Raw genomic sequence first — 25,380 nt, forward strand, 5'->3', positions numbered from 1 at the left:
ACTCAGTTCAAGTTTATGCAATTTTTGAGGGATGTTGTTGATGATGTTTGTGTTCAAGCGTCTGACCTGTGAACTCCTTCTTACAGCGGTCCCGGACACTCGTCTCCAAATTCTCCAGCTGGATCTGCACCTTCTTATAGTCTCTTAGCGCCTGCTTGCTTTTCCTCCTGTTACAAATACACAAACAAACACTTATTCAATACAAATATCAAAACAACGACACACTGCTCGATCTGTTTAATTCTCAAGTCCCTCGTGCCTCTCTCTGTCATTTGTTTCATGCATTCTTTGTTAACAAGAAAGATTTCTAAGCACAAAAATATGTAGAACTTGCTGTAAATCTAACACAGCTTTGCATTTGAATCAGCAACAAATATTAGTAGTAAGTAGCAAAATGTTCTATACAGAAAGGTTTGTAACAGTCAGATGTTCTACAGTGCATCCAGAAATGATTCATAGTGCTTCACTTTTTTTTGTTTCAGCCTTTTTTCAAAATGGATCAAATTCATTTATTTCCACAAATTTTACACACAACACCCTGTGAAGACAATGTGAAAAAGGAGGTTTTTTTTAATTGTTGCAAATTTATTAAAAATGAATACCCTGAAAATCACATGTACATAAGTATTCACAGCCTTTGCTCAATACTTTGTTGATGCACCTTTGGCAGCAATTACAGCCCCAAGTCTTTTTGAATATGATTGTCCTGCTGGAAGATGAACTGTCAACCCCAGTCTGAGGTCAAGAGCACTCTAAAGCAGGTTTTCATTCAGTCTCTGTACATTGCTTAATTCATCTTTCCCTCTATCCTGACTAGTCTTCCAGTTCCTGCTGCTGAAAAACATCCCCGCAGCATGATGCTGCCACCACCATGGTTCACTGTAGGGATGTATTAGCCTGGTGATGAGTGGTGCCTGGATTTCTCCAAACGTAATGCCTGGCATTCACTCCAAAGAGTTCAATTTTAGTCTTATCAGACCAGAGAGTTTTGTTTCTTATTGTCTGAAAGTACTTCAGATGCTTTTTGGCAAATTCCAGGTGGGCAGTGGCTGTTCCTTCTTAAGCCTTGTGCGTTGAGACAATTCATTTGTCTTCATGCTTGGTTTGTGCTTTGACATACGCTGTCAACCCAGGGACCTTATATAGACAGGTGCATGCCTTTTCAAATAATGTCCAATAAACTGAATTTATGTGAAGCGCTATGAATACTTTTCAGATGCACTATAGATGCTTTTGGATTGTATTCAAATCATGCCAGATTTCAACCAAACTTAAAGAGTTGATTAGTTTTTAATAATATAATATAATATAATATAATATAATATAATATAATATAATATAATGTAATGTAATGTAATGTAATGTAATGTAATGTAATGTAATGTAATATAATATAATATAATATAATATAATATAATATAATATAATATAAAACAATTATATATTTATTACATTTTATTATAAAGTAAAGAAAGAAATCTAGAACACCTTAGTTATTTTAATATAATATAAAATATTTTATAAGTGTTATGCTTTTAGTATATAATAAAACATCAAAAAATTATATATAAAAAATATTTCTGCTCTTAGTAGTAAATGGTATAATGACTATGGATATACCTGTAAATGAGCACAATAACCAACACGATCAGAGCCACGATGGATGCTCCCACTCCGACGCCCACCTGGGCCTCCAGAGGAAATGCAGCGGGACCCTGAGAGTCATACTGCACCCGTCCCAGAGAGAAGTTCAGATTCCCCATCCGTACCTATGCAAAACACATTGATAAAACAGAAATGATCAAACATGAGCATCGGAGGATGAGCAACACAAATCAAGCACTTAAGAAAATGTACATATACATGTATCTTAGTGAATATCATACTCGGCAGATTCTCCTGGTTTTAAAACAATCTGAATCAAATTTGAAGAATTACAGACTCACAGATAATCTAAATCAGAGATTTGTTTACTGGCGACTCACAGAGTCATTAACTGGAGATTTACTCTGAATGGAGTGTTTGAATCAGTGAGTTGTTAACTGGAGACAAGTTTAATAGACCATTTGAATCAATGAGTCATTAACTGGAGGCTCAATATGAGTAGATCATTTGAATCAGTGAGTCGATAAATGGAGACTCACTTTGTACAGATAATCCAATTCAGTGATTCGTTTACTGGAGACTCATGATTCATTAACTGGAGATTTGCTCTGAATGGAGTGTTTGAATCAGTGAGTTGTTAACTGGAGACAAGTTTAAAAGACCATTTAAATCAATGAGTCATTAACTGGAGGCTCAATATGAGTAGATCATTTAAATCAGTGAGTCGATAAATTGAGACTTACTTTGTACAGATAATCCAATTCATTGATTCGTTTACTGGAGACTCATGATTCATTAACTGGAGATTTTCTTTGAAGCTATTGTTTGAAACAGTAAGATGTAAACTGGAGACTTGTTCAATAGACCATTTGAATCAATGAGTCGATAACTAGAGACTCACACTGAACAAATAATGCAAATCAGTGATTCGTTTACTGGACACTCACTATGATTGGATGACTTGAATCACTGAGTCGATAACTGCTCTCAGATTTGCTCTCGAGTCATTGAGCTGCTAACTGGAGACTCGCACAATATATAATTTGAATCAATGAGTCATTAACTGAAGACTCACTCTGAACAGAAAATCCAAATCAGTGATTCATTTAGACTCACTCAGATAACTTGAATCACTGAGTTGTTAACTGGAGATTCACTCAATAGATCATTTGAATCAATGAGTGATTAACTGGAGACTCAAGCCTGTATATACAATCCAAATCAGTAAGTTATTAACTGAAGACTCACTCTAAATAGCTAATTTTTTCATAGTATTTGCCTCGAACATGCAATCGGGTCTGGGAAATCCGTAAATGAATTGTTCAGTGTGATTTGTGAACCGGGTCACCAGACTAGACTCTGCTCACTCACTGCTATTGTGTCTCCTAATGGGTGACAATTTCTCCATTTCAAAATAACTGTTTACTGTGCTACATTTATTAAATACGATGGAGTAAAAAAATGCAATATTTTGAAGAGAAGTTAAAGTTACCTCAAATAAAAACAACTGAGTAATTTTAAATCAAACATTAATGAGATAAAAACACTTACTGTAAACTCTGGCAGTGTGTCAGTAGCGTCTCGTTTCTTGAGCGCTGCCACTGACGGCTGCTGTGCTGGAGGCTCACAGTACAGGTGGTTTCTGGTTAAAGTCTTCACAGCACACTCTCCATCAGCAATCAGCGCCTGAACCTCCTCCTTCGACATGGCCAGATCTAAATTCTCCCCCTGGAAAAAAAAACAACAACAAAAACAAACTCACACTGATGTTTTGCTCTGAGCCATGTAGGCTATTCAGAGGTGGAAATAACACAACATCAGTCTGCAGAATATTAATATACAGGAGACTCCAAGTGCGAAACTGCAGAGTTGCATTTAATAACATCAGCCAGTAAAACCAATGCTGTAACTAATCTTAATTAGTAGCAGATTTGTTACGGTAGGTAATCTTTGTTAATGAAAGTTAATCAAAACACAGTAGTTAATTGCTAGCTAAGGTTGTTCATACAACACCATCTAGATCCACTGGTACGCATCATCAGTGATGTATCCTGGGGTCATTGGGTTTATCGGGTCTTTCAACATCAGACACCTTTGCCCTGGTGACCCAGGTGAGGTAGATCAGACTCCAGCTTGCGTCCCAGTAGTCATCACCCATGGATCAGCCCTCTTTATCCAAAGCCATCTTGTGGCTTTCTCTGCAGCTTTACAAACAGACTTAATGGCCCTCTTTCTAGATGATGATAGGCCTAGTTGATTGAAGACTTTACAGAGTGAATACCCTGCAAACCCTACAGCCCACCTCTATTGGCTCACAGTGGATCTTCCAGTCCCCTTTCTGGCACTTCTCCGATATCTCCTGGTACTTTGAGCATTTCCTTTCATTTGCCTCTTCCGTCAGCTCTTTTCAGGCTAATGTGAGTTCAAGCAAAATCAACCGTCTTGTTGCCTCAGAAATTATATGTCTGGTCAGAGTGATGTTGTAACTATGTGCTGTGAGAACTGCTTCCCTAGATCGTCTTGCAGTCAATCCTCCTTTTCAGGGCAAGATGGTACCTACCATATGCTTTCTGCCACTACTTTCAGCATTTGGTCATGCCACCAACGGTAGCGCCCTTCTGCCAGGGCCTTTGGACTGCTGACTCAATAGGAGTTGCAATGACCCTATAACAGAGCATGACTGGCATGCTGGAATCTCAATCTTGCCCCACACATGAAGGTTGGCAGGAAGGTAATATAATATAATATAATAATATAATATAATATAATATAATATAATATAATATAATATAATATAATATAATATAATATAATATAATATAATATAATATAATATAATATAATATAATATAATATAATATAATATAATATATTTTCTTGTCGGCTTAGTCCCTTTATTTATTCGTGGGTCGTCACAGCAGAATGAACCACCAACTTATCCAGCACGTTTTTACGCAGCGGATGCCCTTCCAGCAGCAATGCATCTCCGGGAAACATCCACACACACTCATTAACACTCATACACTACAGACAATTTAGCCTACCCAATTCACCGATACTGCACGTCTTTGGACTGTGGGAGAAACCGGAGCACCCAGCGAACCCATGCAAACAGGTGAGTTGGGTACAGGTGAATTGGGTAGGCTAAGTGGTCCGTAGTACAGGTTGCAGCTAGAAGGGCATCCGCTGAGTAAAACATATGCTGGATTAGTTGGCGGTTCATTCTAAGCACCATGTTTTCATAATTCATACAACATGCAAATTAATTAAAATTAAAATTTGATTTAAATGTATATTAATTGTAACTATAAAGAAAGAAACATTAGTTAGATATGATTTCAAAGTAATATGATATATCCAAAGTAAGAACTCTATACCTCGACAGAGATGATGCTGCCGGGTTTGTGTCTGAAGGGTTTGCTGGGATCGTGTTGATTGAGAGGATGAAGAACAGGATTGGGCTCATAGCTGAAGGGGCTCCCGCTGACCTCCTCAAATTCAAAGTGCAGGTTATCCAGGAGGAAGTGCACCGTGACGGCCGCTCGCAGTGCCTCAGGGCCCACCTCTGGAGTGGGACACAGGATTAGTGTGCTGCTGTTCACCGAGCACCTCTCCTCCACCTGAAGGCAGAAAAAAAAAGATTATAATAACTCAACATTGTGCATAAAAATAGTGCTGTGTCAATAATAGGGCTGGGTGATAAATCAAAATTGATTTAGCAATTTTTATACACATCTTATCACAGAAGCGCTGCTGTGTAATCAGTAGAAAATTTTCCAAAGGCCAGACAGTACTCTGGTGTAGCAACTCATAACCCATTAAGAAGAAATCCAGGAAATCTCCATAGTGTTGCATTACAAACAGAAGATTTAACTGCTTTCATTGATTCAGTGATCAGTTGACTGATAAACACGTCTACAAACATTTCAGATAATAACAACATTTCAGATGAGGCAGCGATATAGCGCCAAAGTTCATTTCAAGCTAAAGTCCTGCACTCGTATCTGGTGGAACAAGATTTGATAGGTAAATGTGGGTGCGGGTGGTAAGGTCCTATAGAAGGGCTATTCAATTGGAGGCCCGCAGGTCGAAACAGGCCCCTGAGGCAATTTGTTCCGGCCCTCCAAATAGCGTGACCTGACATCATAAATAAAGTTTAGTTCAGTCGAAAAACGGCCGCTATAGTTATGAAATGACGTGCTATAGAAGTGCCCGTTCCCACTTTATGTCTTTTCCGCTTGCAAGTTTGTTATTTCTAATGTAAGAATATATGACAATATGCGTGCACAATTGGAGCAATGTGCTTGCGTCTTTCCTTGCAAAAATTTTTTTGGCAAAATTTTTGGCAAAACAAAGCAATAATTCAATTGACAATATGTGTGAATGTTTAATTTTTCTTTACTTGCAAAATTGTATATCTCAAGCAAGGCTCAATTTTGAAGAAATTTGCTACTGGTCCAGTCAGGATATTTGTTCAGATTTTCACTTGCCCTGACAATTTTTTTAATGAACCAAATTAAACCATAAAGGAGTCAAAAAAAATGTTTTCTTGTTTTCATTGCTTTGAACCATGTAAGATTCTAATAAATAAAAACTAGCAAACCAAATATTAGCCTAACTTACCCTAATTAACACATTTCCAGGCCCGTGCAGAGACTGTGCAAAGGGCATGTGCAGGATAAATGTTTTGAATGTGGGGTCGTTGTTGTCGTCCGCGTACTGAAGAGGGGTGTTGTCGCGCATGTAAAGTAAAGAGGGGGGGGGGGGGGGGAGGGTACTCAAGAGCGGTGTTGTCGCGCGTCTACTAAAGGGCGGTAGGGGGGAGGGGGTGTGTCGCGGGGGCACTTTTGATCATTTTGGTAGGGCACTTTCTATCAAATACTAAAAAGGGCATGTGCACTGCACAGGTTGAGCCCTATGTGTGCACGTGCCTGCTGAAGACAAATGACAAATATAGAGAAGCAAATAGTGACTAACAGTCACTTTGTCTTTTGTTGTTGATTAATTTTTATGACTGCTATCACATGCCTCAGTTGTTACTTTACTTTAAACTGTGTTTAACGGTTGAAAGTTATTGATCCAATTAGTCTGCGATTGCCTACTTAAAACAAAATGTTCCAAAACCGATGACTAACATGATTAATCCAAACTCTAAACATGTAAAATGCAGATCTGAAACCATTTTTAAGAGAAAATTATGAAAACACACACACACACACACACACACACACACACACACACACACACATATATATATATATATATATATATATATATATATATATATATATATATATATATATATATATATATATATATAGATATATAAAGGCAGGTTTTGAAAACGGTAATGTGATCAAACATAATATTTCTTTTTTTTACAGTATAAACACTACAGACAATTCAGTAGCAGGTCCTTCACAGGCTTGTATTGCAGCTAATACAATAAATAATTAAAATCTTAAAGCTATCTAAGGGAAAACTTGGGATACACTATTCATAGAATAAAATATTTATCATCAATTAATGCACAATTTATACAACAATTATTCTATGCTGCATTAAAACTAATGCAAATCTTAAAAAAAAATGATATTAATCTTTATAATGCTGTTGGATGATTTTACATCAGTGATTTGCAGCGATAACCAAGTAAAATTATTTAACTAAAGAAGTGATAAATAGCATAGATCACGAATAATAAGATAGGGGGCTCTACACACTCTTTGCATAGGGCCCAAGTAGTATAGATACTGCGGAGAAGCAATATTGTTTCCATTATTTCAGGATCAGAAGAGTAGCTCAGACTCACTTGAGTGAACTGTACCTGTTTGCGGACACACAGGCTGCCTTCGGGACAGTTGTGCTCGGGGACGATACGGCGCTCTCTCCTGAGCAGACTGTGAACCGCGCTCCTCCTCTTTTTCTTCTTCTTCTTCTTTTGTGAGTGTGGCTCCAGAGGCGTGAGGGTCACACGGATACGGGGCTCCTGCACCACGTCCAGATGCTGACCGGACACTCGGATGATTCGTCCACCGCTGACACAAACACACACACACACACACTAATCACTCGTGCTGGACTAACATTAATGCTTTAACCTCTCAAAATGATAGATGAAAGAATAAATATGATTGATTTGCTAAATAGTAAAACTGTCATATATTGTTCTCAAAACATTCTTAAAACAGAAAAGAGTGCATAAATGTATAAGTAAAAACAAAATCCCTTAACCTGGCTAAAAAGACCATTTATAATTATAATATATATACTGTAGTTTGCTAAAAGTGTACAAATATAATAGTAGATACATGGGTGGATTTAGTGATTTGGGGGCCCTAAGCAACTTCAGCCATGAGGCCCCAAGTCCTGAAATGCACCCTTTCTACTTTTATTTGATTTTTATTTATTTAGCTTTTTTTTTATATCACTCAGTCTTCATACTTTAATCTTCTACTTTCTATCTTAATGTAAGCTTTACATTTTAAATAATTAGATGTCTTAAAAGGAATTTGCAACTAATAATAACAATAATATATTTTTTATGAGTTTGATTGCTGGACTGCTCCATGATCGAGGGTGGTGGATATATTTTTCCATAATATTATAATTAATGTAAAACATTATGCTTTTATAATATTATTATATTTTATTGTATATAAATATTTTTACATACATAAACATTTTATTTGTTTAACTTTCATTATAAAAAATATGATAGAAAACTGTTAGTTTATAGGTATAAAATTTATACTTCTAGATATTTATTGGGGGCTCCCAGATGTCCTGGGGCCCTAAGCGGCCGCTTACCTTGCTTATAGGTAAATCTGTCCTTAATTCTATACTGTACATTTTATGGAACAGTATGGTTTATGGTCTAAATATCAATAAATAATACACTAAAAATACTATTAAAATATATATTTTTAATTAAAGATGATTGTTTTAATCATTATAATAATAAAATAATATAATAATAACAGTTTAATAATAGTTACTATTTTAGTAAAAATAATAGTAAATCTCAAAACTACAGACTATGGAATACAGAATAAATATATTTATGTGCTATATACTGAAACAATATTGTGAATGTGACTAGTATATTGTATTGCCCAAATCTACATAACACAACACATTGGGCACCGATTTGACATTTTATGTATTCTATACTGTACATCCTTGACAAATCTTGATTTCTTATTTAAAAAAAACTTAAATACATAATGCAATGAAAATTACACAAACATTTTTTTTATTAAATATGAAAAAAAGTTCTTAGTTGGAGTTGTAAAAATACTTGTGATATGCTCCAGCATTACAATAACTTCCTTTATTAATTATATGTAAATATCTTCCAAAATAACGGAAAAAAATAAAATAAATAAAAGATGAATAAATAAATAAATAAATAAATAAATAAATAAATAAATAAATAAATAAATTAATTAATTAATTAATAATAAATAAATAAATAAATAAATAAATAAATAAATTAATTAATTAATTAATTAATACATTAATTAATTAATTAATATTATTAATAATAATATTAATAATTAATTAATAAATACACATTGTTGAATTGCACACTAAAAGTAATCAGGTACAGTTGAAGTCAGAATTATCAGCCCCCCTAAATTTATTATTTTTTCTTTCTTTTTTTAAATATTTCCAAAATTATGTTTAACAGAGCAAGTAAATTTCCACAGTATGTCTGATAATACTTTTTCTTCTGGAGAAAGTCTTATTTCTTAACAGTTATTTTCACACACGCTCCATTCAATATAAACCTGTTTGCTTCATTTACACACTGCTGTAATCAATCTTAAACATTTGTATCATTTTTAACTGACCAATACCGATATAATCAGGGTTTAAGAGATATTGCAATTAAGTACATGTACATTGTGTATACACCAAACAATGATATACTGATAGCTAAATATTGCCCTATCCTAACAAACCATACAACAATGTATACAGTATCCAATTTATTCAGCTTTCTGGTAATGTAAATATTTCAATATAAAAAAATTCCATTCCCTGTCTCCTGTTTACCAATCTTCCTCACTTTCAAGCTTCCTCTTCCATACCGCAATATTGGCTTATTTATTGAAGATTAATATTTATAGCTCATGTAAAACATATTTCTTAAAGACAACTATTTATTGCTATACTACTGTAAACATGTTTATTGAAGACTAATAATTTATACCTGTTGCTTTCTTTACTGTGGTTCCAGCTGATTGGTGTGTCTACAACTTTGCAGCAGTGTGTGTGCACACCTGATGGCTCTGTTTAACCTTTGGTTTGTGTGTGTTCATTTGAAGGCCTTTGCTTTAAAATTGCAAGGAAATTCCATTATGAAAAATTTCTGTGTCAAAAGCATCCAAGTGTTTAGTGATTTGCATATCACTGTGTGTAATGTTTTGCAAAAAGTGTGAAGCTGACAATGTGCTTACAGTTGTGCAGATCTAGCTCTGTGTTTTGCTCCTTAAGTGTACGGTTTTGCTAATTGTGGGAAAAGTTGAATTTTAGTGTGCTAGCAATCATGAAAAAACTGTCGTTTCAGCAGTTTTTAATTTTTAAACAACATTTTAAGGTCAATATTATTAGCCCCTTTAAGCTATATATTTTTTCAATAGTCTACAGAACAAACCAACAATAATTTCAATAGTTTGCCTAATTTCTCTAACCTGCCTACTTACAGTATTTCTCGATTGCTTGGATGCAGTTGTCAACTGAAACTCCACATTTTCAAAACAGTTAACACACAGGCCTAAACAGCAGCACTCATGGTCAAAATGACACATTTTGCTTGCAAAAGGCACATATCGTGTCAAAACCTTTACAATATGCAACAAAAGCTAGTTTTACCTTCAAACAACACAACTTGCAAACAGGTATATGAGCTCTTTCAATTAATCATTACACAACGGACAACAAAATACAAAATACAGAAGTCAGTGCACCACCATTGCTTGTCATTGTAGCCTATTGCCAATGCCATTTGTTGTCTTTCTATTTGTGCTGTCAAATTTGCCTTTTTGCAAAGAATTGAATCCAGAATAAGAAATGCTTTGATTACATTTATATTGAATTAACGACAATTGAAAACTGAAATACTGTAAAAACAGACAAAAGTAATAAAATACTGTAAATATTAGAGAAAACACATGTAAACCAATATACAGTCAAATTTATTAGGAGTAAAGGACATAGCCACTATTGACCTCCTCCATCCATGCTGGCACAGAACAACACAGACCTTCTACCGTTTTATAAGGTTTGCAGACTGATTGCTTATTGAAGATTTGTGTGAAGGAGTGTCAAACCGGTGCTTCAGTGAATTCATATTGATGTTGGTAGTTTCTAATGGTTAGAAATAGATGGTTTCTGTTTGGTTACCATAACTAAAACAATGGAGTTTGGACTGCTTGAATGACATCTGTGTTAACTGTTTTGAAAAATGGTGGGGAAAATGTGCCAACCCAATGAGAAAGCGTTTACACATTTGCAAGACCAGTCTTTTGCTCTGCTGGGATAGTGAAAATGAAAATGAATTGGAACCTAGTTTCTTTAACCAGGTCAAAGCAAACAAGAAAAACTGTAACCTAATTAACCTAGTTTAGCCTTTAAATGTCACTTTAAGCTTTATAAAAGTGTCTTGAAAAATATCTAGTCAAATATTATTTACTGTCATCATGGCAAAGATAAAATAAATCAGTTATTAGATATGAGTTATTAAAACTATTCTGTTTATAAATTAAGGAAAAAGGAAAAAATAAACAGGGGGCTTAATAATTCTGACCTCAACTGTATTCTCTCATCCCATTTACCAAATGACTCATTTGTAAAGCACAATGTCTCATTAATACACTAATAAGACACAATTGTGACTAAACAAGACACGTTTGCTTTTTGTTGGAATGTACGTTTTTCAGAGATAAATATTTGTAATATTTATATATGATTATTATCGATGTATTGCATATTAAACAACATATCAGCATTATATTTTTCACACCACTGGCAAAGTCTTTGTTTATAATTTGAAAAATAAATCAAAACCTTCTTAAATTCGCTAACAAGCAATTTGTGAAATAATATGTAAAAAAAATGAAGCTAAATAAAGTCTTACCTGATGAAGCTTTTGGAGGGTGCAGCATGGGTAACATTGGGGTCTGGGGTGTAATGATAGTGGGTCTCCTTTAGATGGCGCTCAGCTCTACCAAACCGCACAGTAACGCCGCTCTCTCCAGTCCTGTTGCTGCCTCCGGTCACACATTCAACACGTTCATTGCTAAACTGCTCCGGTAAACTGACAACACACACCATATTACTGTTAATACATACAGTGTTTATTAGTACATATTACTGTTACAGATCATATGAAGAGTTTAGATGCAAAAACCTCCTTTGTTTAGTAAATCCACATTTTTGACAAAAAATACGTTGTTTGCATTGCCTTTGAAGTCAAATAACAGAACATAATCAAAAATGCTTATTTCAGATGATTTCAGACAGCACTTAGAGGTTTTTGCATCTGAACTCTTCATATTAACTGTCATCCAGCTAATCCAGGGGTGGGGAACGTCCAGCCTCCGGGCCATATGCGGCCCGTGACACAATTTGATCTGGCCCATCAGTCAATTCATAATCACCCATCAGGAAAGAATTAAAAATTAAGTGTCTATGACAGAAAGTGACAGTAAATAAAAATATTTTTAAATAAATAAATAAAATTGAAATATAATATAGATATTATATACTAATATTAAATCCATATATCCCAATGCCAGAGTTACAACTGGCGTGAACGTGCAATATGCATAATAATCATGGCTCCAGGCAAAAAAACTAGATGCAGAATGTCACATATTTCTTAAAAATGTTTTTTTTTTTTTTTTTTTTTTTAATCAAAAGCAAGCTGGTGTGCCTAGTCTGTGAGAATGAGCTTGCAGTGATGAAAAAAGTTGTCATTACAACTCAAAGCATGCTAAACTCAAAGAGCTGCAAGGAAAAAAATGCACTTGAATAAAGTTCTACACTTTTTGGTGTAGTTTGGGTGCCTAACAAGCAGCTTTCGCAAAAACAGCATTTTGAAAAAGAGAAAGTTTTGCGTTAAGTGAGCCAATAGCTAAAGAACTCAGACCTCATTCAGAAGAAGAGCTCATGTAAGAGTGTATTATTGCCACTGTAGAGTAGCGATAGAAAAGTAAATAATTTTCAGAGTGTAAGTTTATCTTGAAGAACTGTCTCAGAACAAATAACTGATGTGGAAAACATTAAAACAACACTTATGACACTGGAAAAAATTCCAGTTTTTCTTTCTAGCCTGTGATGAAACAAAGGACATCACGAACACCGCCCAACTAGCCATCATCTGTCCAAACGACAGAGGAATTGCTGTCTTTACAAGCCATGAGCAGCACTACCAAAGGTGAGGATATGTTTGAGCAAGTTGTTTTGGCAATGAACAAATTTGGATTATCGTTTAAAAAGTGGCCTTGCCAAAGTGAAGTAGTTCCAACCATCGCAGTGGAGAGGGTAGTGATATATACAGCATGTTGAATAATGTAGAGTGGACCCTAAATGATTTACAAAAATGTAAATGACCCTTGATAGAAAAAAGGTTCCCTGCCAATGAGCTATTTAATCATACCACATGTTAACACCAGTACACCCTGTGAAACTTAAAGGGACAGTTCACTCTTAAATATGAAAAAAAAATATTCTGTTTATTTGCCTTTAAGTGGTTACAAACCTTAATAAGCTTCTTTCTTCCGTTGAACACAAAAGAAGATATTTTGAAGAATGTTGGAGTCCACTGACAACCATAGTAGCGGAAAAAATAGTACGGAAGTGGATATAGGTTTGCAACATTCTTCAAATTCTCTTCTTTTGTCTTTGCAGAAGAAACAAAAAGGTAAAATGTTCATTTTTGTGTGAACTATCACTTTAAGGAGTAAATGCAGCTTCTGAACTGACATTTTAAAGACACTGCTCACCATTTTCATTTAGTTTTTTTACCAGAAGGATGATGAATTATTTCTGACATAAAGAGCTGAGATGATACCGGTTAATAATGTATGACATCATGATGAAATCCTGAAATTTGATTGGACGAGGCTGCACACACACTTACATGTGACAGGGGACTCCGCCAATCAGGATGCTGATCTCACTGGAGCGGCCCGTCAGAAGGTTTTGTCCCGTTATAGTGAGTGACGTGCCACCTGACATTGGGCCTTTCAGGGGAGACACTGCCAATAATACTGGGTTCTTGAGGAAAACACACACACATACCACACATCAGAAAACACTGGTTTATACATGCCAGCTGTTATATCAATGATCTCATCCTATTGAAGCCCCTAAATAACTTATTTTATTTTTGTCTTGGATTAAGGTAAAAATATAGAAAAATGCGTAAAATAAGATATACTTTGTATACGATTTTTATAAGTAAAAGTGTACATACAGGATTTAATCTTTGGTTGAAAACTATAATCAATAAATACGGTATAATTTATATGGTAGGGGAGAATGATTTCTTGAAAAAGGGAAACCTTAATAATAAATAAATGCTTTTATTAATTTTTTTAATGATCTAGATATACTGAAAGTAGTTTGAAGTCGGTTAAGAGTAACTATACTAACTTGTTTAAAGCAATTTAATTTATAATTTTTTTTCCGGCTTAGTCCCTTTAATAATCTGGGGTCGCCACAGTGGAATGAACCGCCAACTTATTCAGCATGCTTTGCGCAGCGGATGCCTTTCTAGCTGCAATCCATCTGGAAAACATCCATACACACCCATATACTACGGACAATTTAGCTTACCCAATTCACTTGTACCGCATGTATTTGGACTGTGGGGGAAACCAGAGCACCCGGAGGAAACCCACACGAACGCGGGGAAAACATGCAAACTCCACACAGAATTGCCAACTGATCCAGCCGAGGCTTGAACCAGTGACCTTCTTGCTGTGAGGCGACCGCACTACCTACTGTGCCACCTAATTTAATTAAATTTAATTGAGGTGGTTCATTCCGCTGTGGTGACCACTTAAACAGAGACTAGGCCGAAGGTTAGTATATGGTTTAATTTTCTTGATATTACTGTTCAAAGTTATTTAAAATGAAGATAATGTTACAAAAAGTGAAATGATTCATAAAACATTTGTTGCAATAAAAATAACAATTGAAAAAAAATTAATTAAGTTTTTTAAAATTGTTTTTTTTTTCAACTCGAATAGTTTTTTTTCTACCTGATGTATAAATATTACTATAAATATTCCTTTTTAAAACACCGTTTTCCTTTTAATTTGTGTAAATATTCCATTATGTTTTTATCAGCAGCAGGGTGGATTATTGTAACTGCCTCCTCACTAGCCTTCTCAAAAAGACAGTCATACAGTTGCAGCTCATCTTGAACGATGCTGCCAGGATATTGTCCAGATTTAGAAAATCAGAGCACATCAAACCTGTCCTCAGGTCTTTACACTGGCTCCCAGTTAAATTCAGAGTTAAAGTATTAAAGTATTATTACTTGTCAATAAATCAATAAATGTCCTAGGACCTCAATACATTACAGATATGCTGACTGAATACAAACCTAACAGATTACTCAGATTATTAGGATCAAGTAAACTAGAAATTCCAAGAGTTCAGACAAAGCAGGGTGAATCAGCTTTCAGCTACTACACCCCCACTGCTGGAATCAGCTTCCAGAAATGATTAGATGTGCTCCAACATTAGGCACATTCAAATCCAGACTGAAACACATCTGTTTAGCTGTGCCCTTACTGAATGAGCACTGAGCACTGTCTGACAGATCACACTATTATTATTATTATTTTTTTAATCTTTATTTTCTTTTTCATTCTTTTATAATCTGTTTTAACAAATTTTTATTTGTTTTTATCTGTTTTTTTATCATTTTAATATTGGTTTTTATTTTTCTTATACTCTCTTTTATTCCTGTTTAGTCTTTATAGTCTCTATTTGGTCTTTATAGTCTCTTTTATTCCTGTTTATATAAACCGCTTTGAATTGCCACTGTGTATAAAATGTGCTATATAAATAAACTTGCATTGCCTTGTTTTAACACATTTTAATTTATTACGTTTTATCTGTTATTAATTACTTATATTATTTGTTAGCATTTTCTTATACATGTTTCTTTTATTCCTGTTTAAGTAAAGCACTTTGAATTGACCCTGTGTATGAAATGTGCCGTATAAATAAACTTGCATTGCATTATATATTACTCTTGGTTTCCAGTAAAAATAACTAAAATGTAAATTAAAAACTATTTTAAGTATTGTATTAACATTCCTAAAATTGTTTTGTTTTAATTCATTTTTAAAAACCTTTATTGTGTATAATGTCATTCAGTGTATTCTATATTCCTCATTCTACATTTCATATTATTATTATTGTTAACCTAAAATATTTTACATTTATGTCAGTTTTATTATCATATTTGAAGCTAAAATTTAATTTTACATTATCAATAATTTAAAGTTTCCATTAACAACTAAGCTCTCAAAACATAATTAAAAGTTTAATAAAAAAAAGTTTAAAAAACTCTGGTAAAGAAAACTCTTTTTGCAGTATAAACGTTGCTGTAATAGAGTCAAACACTTCAGTGCCTTTAATAAACACTGAATGAATTCCAGCCATTTCATGCATTCTTGCTTAGCCATTTTCATTCCTTTTTGTTGCAGGAAAGATTAATGTTCACCTGGTAGTGAAAGCGCTGTGCAGACTGACCGATTCCTCCTCCTCTGACCTGCACTGAGACGTGGCCGCTCTGTTCTCCGACACTAGCTGCAGTCTCACACACAATACTGACGGCACACATACACACACAACACTGGCTTAATACACAAATCACCACACTGCACCACATTAAAGGCACAGTTCACTCAAAAATTAACATTTAAAAATAAAATAAACATTTTCTGTTGAACACAAAAGAAGATATTTTGAAGAAGTTGGAAACCTGCTGCCATTCACAGTAGTAGGAAGTAAATACTATGAAAGTCAATGGCTACTGGATTCCAACATTCTTCAAAGTAAGTAAAAGGTCTTTTGTGTTAAACAGAAGAAAGAAACTCAAGCAGGTTTAAAACAAATGGTGGTGAGTAAATGATAGCAACATGAATTTAAGGCAAAATCAAGCAAACGTTACAAAATGTTTTCAATTGTCGTAGATTTCCCGGTCATTTTGAGCAGTCAGGACATGTTTTCAAAGTCCCACCACACCACAGAGCACCATCTTACGGCGGCCGAAAGAGCTTAACGTGCTGCAATTTAAGAAAACGCATGCAATTGCAAAAAATATTAGCAAATTAAAAAAAGATCTTCATCGGTTTGACAACACACGTACTGCAAATCCTCAACGCAAACACATTAAGAGAACAAGCTGCAATTTCTCACAACACATGCAAATAGCACAGAACACACGGAAATGTTTCAAGGGGACCCAAAAATGTGATGGACCTAGCTGAGATTTGCTTAAGCTGGGGCTGAATTCGTCTACTATTCAGTAGGTACTGCATTGAAATTTAAAGTACTACTCGGCAGTTAGAAAAGTACGTTCTATTCAGTATGAATGCGAGTAGCATGAATGAAACTCAGACGTACTACATCCGCCATTTTGTCATGATCACGTTACCTACCAGTGTCAGTTCCATCGCTTCACTCCCATTAATGAATTCTCTCATGTGTCTATCAGAGGCACACTTCAGAATCTCGCCGAAAGTAGTCCGGGTACTTCTCACATATACTGTTTTTCGAATTCTATGAATTTGGATATACTACTTGGCTCACTTACTGTTTTTAGCGCACTATAAAGTATGGAATTATGCATTTTCAGAAGCAGCTTTAGAGTGCCGTGACTATCGCTCAGTAAAGTTGTAGGTGATCATTGAAAGGTGGGTTTTTTGTTTAGTTTAATATTCAGATTACACAATTCCCTTGTCGGCCATATATTATTAGCCTTAAAGCTGATTTATACTTCTGCGTCAAGCGCATTATACGGCACAGCCCATGCGTTGATGCATAACCCTACGCCATGGCCGTTGGCAGCGCTGACGCGCACCACTCTAAAAATGTAACTACACGTCGCAACGACACGTAGCGCAAGCTCTGTGATTGGTCGGCTTGGTAGAGCTGACTAGTCTGGGCGGGACCGAGAGCTGTGCGAGCCCGATGGAGCGACTGTTTACAAGTGTAGAGGCCCGTGAAGGAGCTCTGGATGGAATGTTTTGTTTTGCTTTTAACTCATGGTTAAAGCTGTTGCACATCCGCTGGTTCCTGCCTCAAAATGAGCGAGTTTGAGCCACTTGAACATTAAGGAAGCGTTCGGAAAAAAACAAAACACCAACGAAGAAACTCAACACAGAGGAACATTAACACCTTACTGCCAACTAGCGTTTCGGAAGTGTTATTGCAGAACGACAGAAACAGCGTGCAGAAGTATAAACCAGTTTGTCATGTTTTCGTGTCCCCTTGAAACATTTCCCTTGTGTTCAGTGCTATTTGTATGTATTGTGAGAACCTGAAGCGTATTTTCTTCATTTGTTTGATTAGTAAAAATTTGCAGCGCGTTTTCTTAATTTGTTTGCATTGTGAGGATTTGCAACACGTTTGCGGTTCAACCAATGAAGATCTGTTCTGAATTTGCTGGTGTTTTTTTGCAATTGCAGCACATTAGGCTCTCTCAGCCACTGTACCATCTGCATAGTATTACATTCAAAAACATTGCAGTATTCGCAAACAGAATGTGCTGTTCTAGAGTGCAAAGCCTCAAAACACACTACTTATTGGTTGTGTGATCTGTTTCATGTGACATTATCACAATACGCCTTCAAAGCCTGTTCAAACTAGACCACATGAGTTGTATTATTCGCTTCGATCCTTTATATTATAAATATGTGTGTGCTGTCATAAGTTTAGCTTTCTCTCTCTCTTTCTTTCTCTCTCTCAAAAACACTCAAACACACGCACGACAGACTTACAAGCGCACACACATATAAGTGCACACGCTCTGCATTATTTCTGCCAATGTGTTCAAACAGCCATCATCCAACACAGACTGCATTTATTTTCAAACTACTGGTCTTATCTAAAATATGGTGTAAACTAGTTTTACTCTGTTTCTGTCAGTGTTTCCTTTATATAAATTACAGACTACAGAGATCAATGATACTTTAGGTCAGTGGTTCCCAACCTGGGGTCCACGCCCCCCTAAGGGGGGCGCCAGAGTTCACAAGGGGGGCGCGGGAGAGGATAAGTGTAGAGGTAGAAAAGGGCATAAAAATGCTCCACTATAATATAGGGCTGTACAATTAATCGAAAATCCGATTTTGATTTCAAACGATTATGAAAAAGCATTAATTGAGATAAAGGATTATTGCATCATATACCGCCATCTTTCCAGTTGTTCACGTGTTGCTCTTAAAAGCGTGAACGAGCGCGTGCCTATGTGTGTGTGCAGTACGCACACTCAGTCAGAACCATGCGGCCGGTCAGCATTCGCTCTCAATCGCACACTGAGACGAGCAGAGGAGCGCAGACATCTAAAGTCATTAACGTGAGCGCTTTAATGGCTTTAAATAAGTGTCAAAACGCGGTGTTTAGTGATTATTTATATTAACCCTAATTTGTGTAATAAACAAACGAGTTGAGAATCAAAAGACACGTGAAAGAGAAACCAAAGAGACAGCGAGAAATATTCCTGCTGCCGCCTGTTTTTAAGATTATTAATCAAACAACTAGAAAATCCCTCACTAGTCTTGACTGAAGGACTGCTGTAGCTAAAGTGTTTTTCTTACAGTGAAGATGCTTAAAGCACAGTTTGTTTAATATTTTTATTCTATTGTATTTATCCTTTGCAGGGTGGAAAATAACTGTATGTATACACTTGAAGTCAGAATTATTTGCCCTCCTGAATATTATCAACCCTTTTCCTCCCAATTTCTGTTTCATGGAAAGAAGTTTTTTTTTATTATTATTATTTCTGAACATAATAGTTTTAATATCTCATTTCTAATAACTGATTTTTTTTATCTTTGCTATGATGACAGTACATAATATTTTACTAGATAGTTTTTAAAATACAAACATTAAAGTGCAGTTCAAAGGCTCAATTAGGGTAATAAAGCAAGTCATTGTATAACAGTAGTTTCTTCTGCAGACAATCAAAAATATTTATTGCTTAAGGGGGTTAATAATATTAACCTTAAATTAAATATTTAAACCTGCTTTTATTCAAGCTAAAATAAAACAAATAAGCCTAGAAAAAAAATATTATAGGAAATACTGTTAAAATTCCTTGTTCTGTTAAACATAATTTGGGAAATATTTATATAAAAACATTCTCAGAAGAGCTTATAATTTTGACTTTAACTGATAATCGTTTTGAATAATTGTAATTACAATTATGACTAAAATAATCATGATTATGATTTTTCCCAAAATTGAGCAGCCCTACTATTATATATGTATTTTTAAGTACCAAATATATATATGTATATATAAACACATGCTATATATATATATATATATATATATATATATATATATATATATATATATATATATAGTACATATGTGTGTGCGTGCGTGTGTATTTAAATGGTGGGGGGGCTCCAATGTTTGTATATGTTCCTGGGGGGGGCCCCTAAGAAAAAGGTTGGGAACCACTGCTTTAGGTCACAAAAATTATAATTAATTAAGATGTGGAAATTTATCTATGTTTCACAGCAAAACGATAAAAGTAATGTAGCAAAATCAGCAAAAACTTGCTACAAAACTTACTATTTTAGTTACAATAATAATTTTTTTTCGCCCTAAAAATCCCAGAGGCACTATTTAATACACTGTTATAAACCAGTGCTAGTAATGTGATGAGATTAGTTTGTGGTGATGTACCTGGAGGACACCTCGTATCTGTCTGGGATGACGGTACAGGAGACTCCTGCTACACTCACTGAGTGCTGGATGTCTTCAGCTCTCTGGCCCAGATTAGAGCCAGACACGGTGACCACTGTGCCGCCCTCCACTGGACCAGACAGAGGCTCAATCTGCAAGAAAACAGAAAAGATTTACATGTACAATGAATAAAAGCTTCAGACTATCATGAATGCACTCTGTGGAGTAAAGGTAATACTGCTGACATTAAAGATTTCACGTCATATGACATCAATGTATTGTCAAGAGTTAAATGTACTCATTTAGTTTGGTCTCTAGATGTTATTTTTACTCTGAAAATGCTAGTTGCTGTCAAATTGCATTTTCATAAATCTCCTAGAAGACAATTTGAGCTAAAAATCCTTTTTAATGCTCTACTAAAGAACAAAAGTCACCTGCATCTTGAAGGTGCTGAAGTAATGTGAAAAAGTGTGGGTTTTTCACATACTCCGGTTTTCCCAACAAGTTCTAATATGCCCCAAGGCATATAAGTCACAGACTATATCAGTCTGGTAAACAGATACACTGTGTGTTAAAACTAGAGCTTTAACGACATCATCATCATGGATTCATTTAGTAGCGAACTTGCGTTTACTTACACTTTTCATAAAAAAATAAATAAATAAATAAAAAAAAAACATTTTTTGCTGCTGCTTTCCTCACTTGTGTGCAACACACCTTATTCTTGCATGGGAAACAGTTGTGGCCGGAAGTTCATTTATTTATTCATTCATTTTCTTTTCAGCTTACTCCCTTTATTAATCTAGGGTCGCCACAGCGGAATGAACCGCCAACTTATCCAGCATATGTTTTACGCAGCGGATGCCCTTCCAGTAGCAACCCATATCTGGGAAACATCCATACACACACATACACTACGGACAATTTAGCCTACCCAATTTTCCTGTACCGCATGAATTTGGACTGTGGGGAAAACCAAAGCACCTGGAGGAAACCCACGCGAACGAGGAGAGAACATGCAAACTCCACACAGAAACGTCAACTGACCCAGCCGAGGCTTGAACCAGCGACCTTCTTTCTGTGAGGCGACAGCACTACCAACTGTACTACTGCGTTGCCCTGCGCAGCCGGAAGTTAATATGAATTATTCATATTATTTATTAAATTTCCCATTTATTGTATTTTATTAAAGTCTATTAACGTCCAACTCTAAACCCAACCCTCACAGTAAAATTAAAAACAGTAGCTGTACTGAGTATTATTTATGTTGTTTTTTAAATTACCCAATACATTTTATTTTTAATGTCTACCCCTACCCCAACCCTAAACCCAACTGTCACTGTAAAATACAGTAAAGTACTGTAAAAATATTCATTATTGTTATACAGAGTCATAAAAAATGCTGCTTTATTAATGTGCATATGGCACTCCTAGCCAGCCGAATATTCACTCTAGACTTTACCGAAATTCTCCCACAGTTTTGGTGTTGCTACTTCTGAATGCAGCCCTCACATGACAGCAGAGAAAAGCACAGCCAATCACAATGTTCATGTGTGTTTGAGGGGCGGTGTGACTTGAGGAGAGAATGCGATCTAACCCTTTCGTCATGCCCAGATTAAGCACGATTTTTTGTAAAATAAACTTAATTGGACTGATAAGTAAAATATAAATCTAACGTAATATTATTAAATGTCTCTATTGTCACTTTTGATATAAACATCCCCTTAAAAAAGCACAAAAGCACATTTTTCTTAATTTATCTTCCACCTAGAAACCAAACAGAAAACTGGCAACCATATTTAAACTCCAACACTGCAGATTTTCCCTCAGGTAAAGGCTCAAGTCACTGCACGCAAATGGCTATGAGGTCATTAGCTCATCATGTCAGGTGAAAATCTGTGATCTGTTTGTACATGCAGCAGACAAAACAGTTACTGTATAAATAAGCAGGTCAGACTGGAATTGAAAAGCCCTCGGGGTGAGAAAGCGCAACATTTAAAAGACAAGGGTCACCCCTTCAAGGAGAATAATGTTTATTTTAAAAAAATGAAAAAAGGGGATTTGGAAAGAATCTTCTCACAATTAAGTTTAGGCAGTTTTTTACAGGAACACTTCACACAAAGGAAAGATGGAATAATTAGGTTAACTAACTTCTGTTAGCTAAAATAATATAAATTGTACTGTATAATATAAAGGGGAAATACAGTGTGAGTCTGTGTGTGTGTGTGTGTGTGTGTGTGTGTGTGTGTGCATAGTATTACTATAATTACATGCAATCCTAAATAATATATCACATTTTGGACTTGGCTTTCCATTTAAATACTTGCAACTCCAATATTTCATTTTTTATTTTTATATATTTTTATCTCTTTGTTTCTAATACAAAAAAAGTAAGCAGTTTCCTGCTTGTTTGAAAGATATATTGCTTTACATACAGTCAAGCTCACCAGGAGTTTGAATAGTTTTGGGTTTGACTGTATACTCATTCATTTTTCTTCGGCTTAGTCTCTTATTTTTCAGGGGTTGCCACAGCAGAATGAACCACCAACTATTCTGGCATTTGTTTTACGTAGTGGATGCCCCCCAGCCCCAACCCAGTACTGGGAAACACCCTTACATACTCACATTCATACGCACACTCATACACTACGACCAATTTAGTTTACCCAATTCACCTATAGCGCATGTCTTTGGACTGTGGGGGAAACCGGAGCACCAGGAGGAAACCCACGCCAAAACGGGGAGAACATATATACTATATATATGACTGTATTATAGATTTATATTGGGACGATGAGTAAACATCAATCAGGGACTGTTTTACAGCAGAAGTGCACTTGAATTGAATGTATTGCCCAAATAGACAACTCTTGTTATTACCATTCACCATAGAACAGAACAGAAGGGCACAAGTGAAAGATCAGTGTCCAGGATTTTATTACTCTTTATCTGTTCGTTGCATGTTACTTTACAAGCTTTTTCTTTTTCATTCATTCATTCATTCAGTTTCGTTTGACTTAGTGCCTGAATTATCAGGGGTTGCCACAGCGGAATGAACCGCCAACTATTCTGTCATAGCCTTTACTTTTTCCCCTCCCAAAAACAAAAACCTACAGTGTCATTTGCATGGGTTGCCACCCTGACCTTTATCCCTTTAGGAAAAGCAATCTGCGCAATGTGATTTCCTCACCGCGTGTATGTGAGGTGCAGGGCAGGTCTGCTGGACATGTTCAGTGCAGGAGCTCTTGTAGACGCAGCTGGAGGGAGACCCTTCACACCACACACACCCGTACTGCGGATCAGCCGTGTGACAGCGACTGCAGTCTGAGCGGCCCACAGAGCAGTTATACAGCCGCACTGCAAAGACAAAGAACACGTGAAACAAGTGCCTTTATTATTTCTAGAACTAACATACAATCACAGCAATCTGAACTCATGTAATACGTCAAGGTTCAACACTGTTTCCACCTGGGGTTGGCATTCAAATCTGTTAGCGTTAGTCATAGCTAGGGATGTAACGATTCACCTGACTCACGATTCAATTCGATTTATGATACTAATCTCACGATTCATGATTTTGTCATGATTAAAAAAAAAAAATTTTGAAACAAGTTTAATTATATATTTTAGTTTTTTCTTAAACGCTGCACATTTTTTTTGCAAAATAATATATTTTCTGCCATAATTAAATTGCTTTTTTGAAAACAATAAATAAAAAAGGAATAATACAAACTAAAGAAGACTCTTTAATATAAACAGACTAAAACGGTGACTTTGACATTTTTTAAAAGAAATATGAGCATAAGCTGTTTCCTGGTATAAGCTGAGGTCTTTGCGCATTTACAATGTCCCCTACTGATGGGAAAACTCTTTCACTGAAGACTGAGATGGCTGATGTGGAGTGGTAGGCTTTTCCTAAAACAGAGAGCAGCGTGTAGAGGTGGCCCTCTGATCCAGGGCACTGGCCACTGGCGTTAAGTTACTGATGATAAATTATATACCACTATATAATAATTATATAGTAGAATAGAAGCATGAGTTGAACATGATTATGAAGGTGAATAATCAATATTACTTGTATAATTATTTAGTTTAAGTATCAGTGTGATACACTTAATAGATAATCTTGAAAATTTTCAATATTCATTATTAATAAGCAAATGATTAAAATATGCATAAACTAATTTGAAAGGGAGAGGGTAAAATAATTTAATACCTGCTTCTGTAAGAGAACAGCTTTCTCTTTCAGTCTAAAAAACCTCTTCACACTTTCGCTATAAAAACACTGATGAACTGTGTGATCTCCGTAACACTCGTCGGAGCTAGAGGAGTTGCAAATCACCCGGCCCGCATGGTTTGGCTTATTAATATTTGTTTTTCGTGTAGACGTCCGTGACAGTTGTTTTTCACTGTGCTGACGGTTTATGTGCATTATATTTGTTGTTCGGTTAGTGTAAACAAAAGTCTTTTTGCAATATTTGGACAGTTTGCGTTTGTCCGATGCACTTCACCAGTGTCATTTTACGGCATGCAATAAATTCCAGAGGTTTCATTACCTCAACGTAAAATGGGCGTGGCTCGGTCAGTGTTTGGGAAACGTCCCCTTAAAAAACAAAAACAATACTGAGATAGGTCACCGATCATGTGCAGTACAGGTTCTTTTTTTGCGCGGTCATTTCAAACAGGATCATTATGGATAAAGAACCTATCGCGGTGGATAACGAAGGAAAAAAACAATCATACAGGTTATTTTTTGTTTTTATAATGTTATATTTTAAAGATTTCAGCTCTATTTTGACAGTCCAGTCAAAACGCAGGGCGCAA

General features: G+C 35.6%; 1 protein-coding gene across 10 annotated transcripts in view; it reads right to left on the reverse strand.

Annotated features, from left to right (window-relative positions):
- plxnb1a (plexin b1a) overlaps positions 1–25,380 on the reverse strand; it is a 188,160-nt gene that overhangs the window by 22,148 nt on the left and 140,632 nt on the right. For 4 of the 10 annotated variants that reach the window (XR_012399007.1, XM_073939842.1, XM_001920948.9 and 1 more), the window contains 10 exons: positions 23,747–23,913; positions 20,557–20,708; positions 16,361–16,466; positions 13,757–13,893; positions 11,750–11,929; positions 7,433–7,643; positions 4,983–5,225; positions 3,157–3,333; positions 1,621–1,769; positions 67–167 (listed from right to left, as the gene is read on the reverse strand). Coding sequence is in view for 6 of the 10 variants with exons in the window: in XM_073939842.1 (XP_073795943.1) it covers positions 67–167; positions 1,621–1,769; positions 3,157–3,333; positions 4,983–5,225; positions 7,433–7,643; positions 11,750–11,929; positions 13,757–13,893; positions 16,361–16,466; positions 20,557–20,708; positions 23,747–23,913 (1,623 nt within the window). In the remaining 4 variants the exon portion in view is untranslated. Of the gene's footprint in view, positions 1–66; positions 168–1,620; positions 1,770–3,156; positions 3,334–4,982; positions 5,226–7,417; positions 7,644–9,197; positions 10,235–10,430; positions 11,930–13,756; positions 13,894–16,360; positions 18,854–20,272; positions 20,709–23,746; positions 23,914–25,380 lie in introns of those variants that run through there. The other 6 variants (XR_012399006.1, XM_009296674.5, XM_009296673.5 and 3 more) reach the window with 3 other exon arrangements.

This window comes from Danio rerio, chromosome 23, assembly GCF_049306965.1.
Source record: "Danio rerio strain Tuebingen ecotype United States chromosome 23, GRCz12tu, whole genome shotgun sequence".
NCBI lineage: Eukaryota > Metazoa > Chordata > Actinopteri > Cypriniformes > Danionidae > Danio > Danio rerio.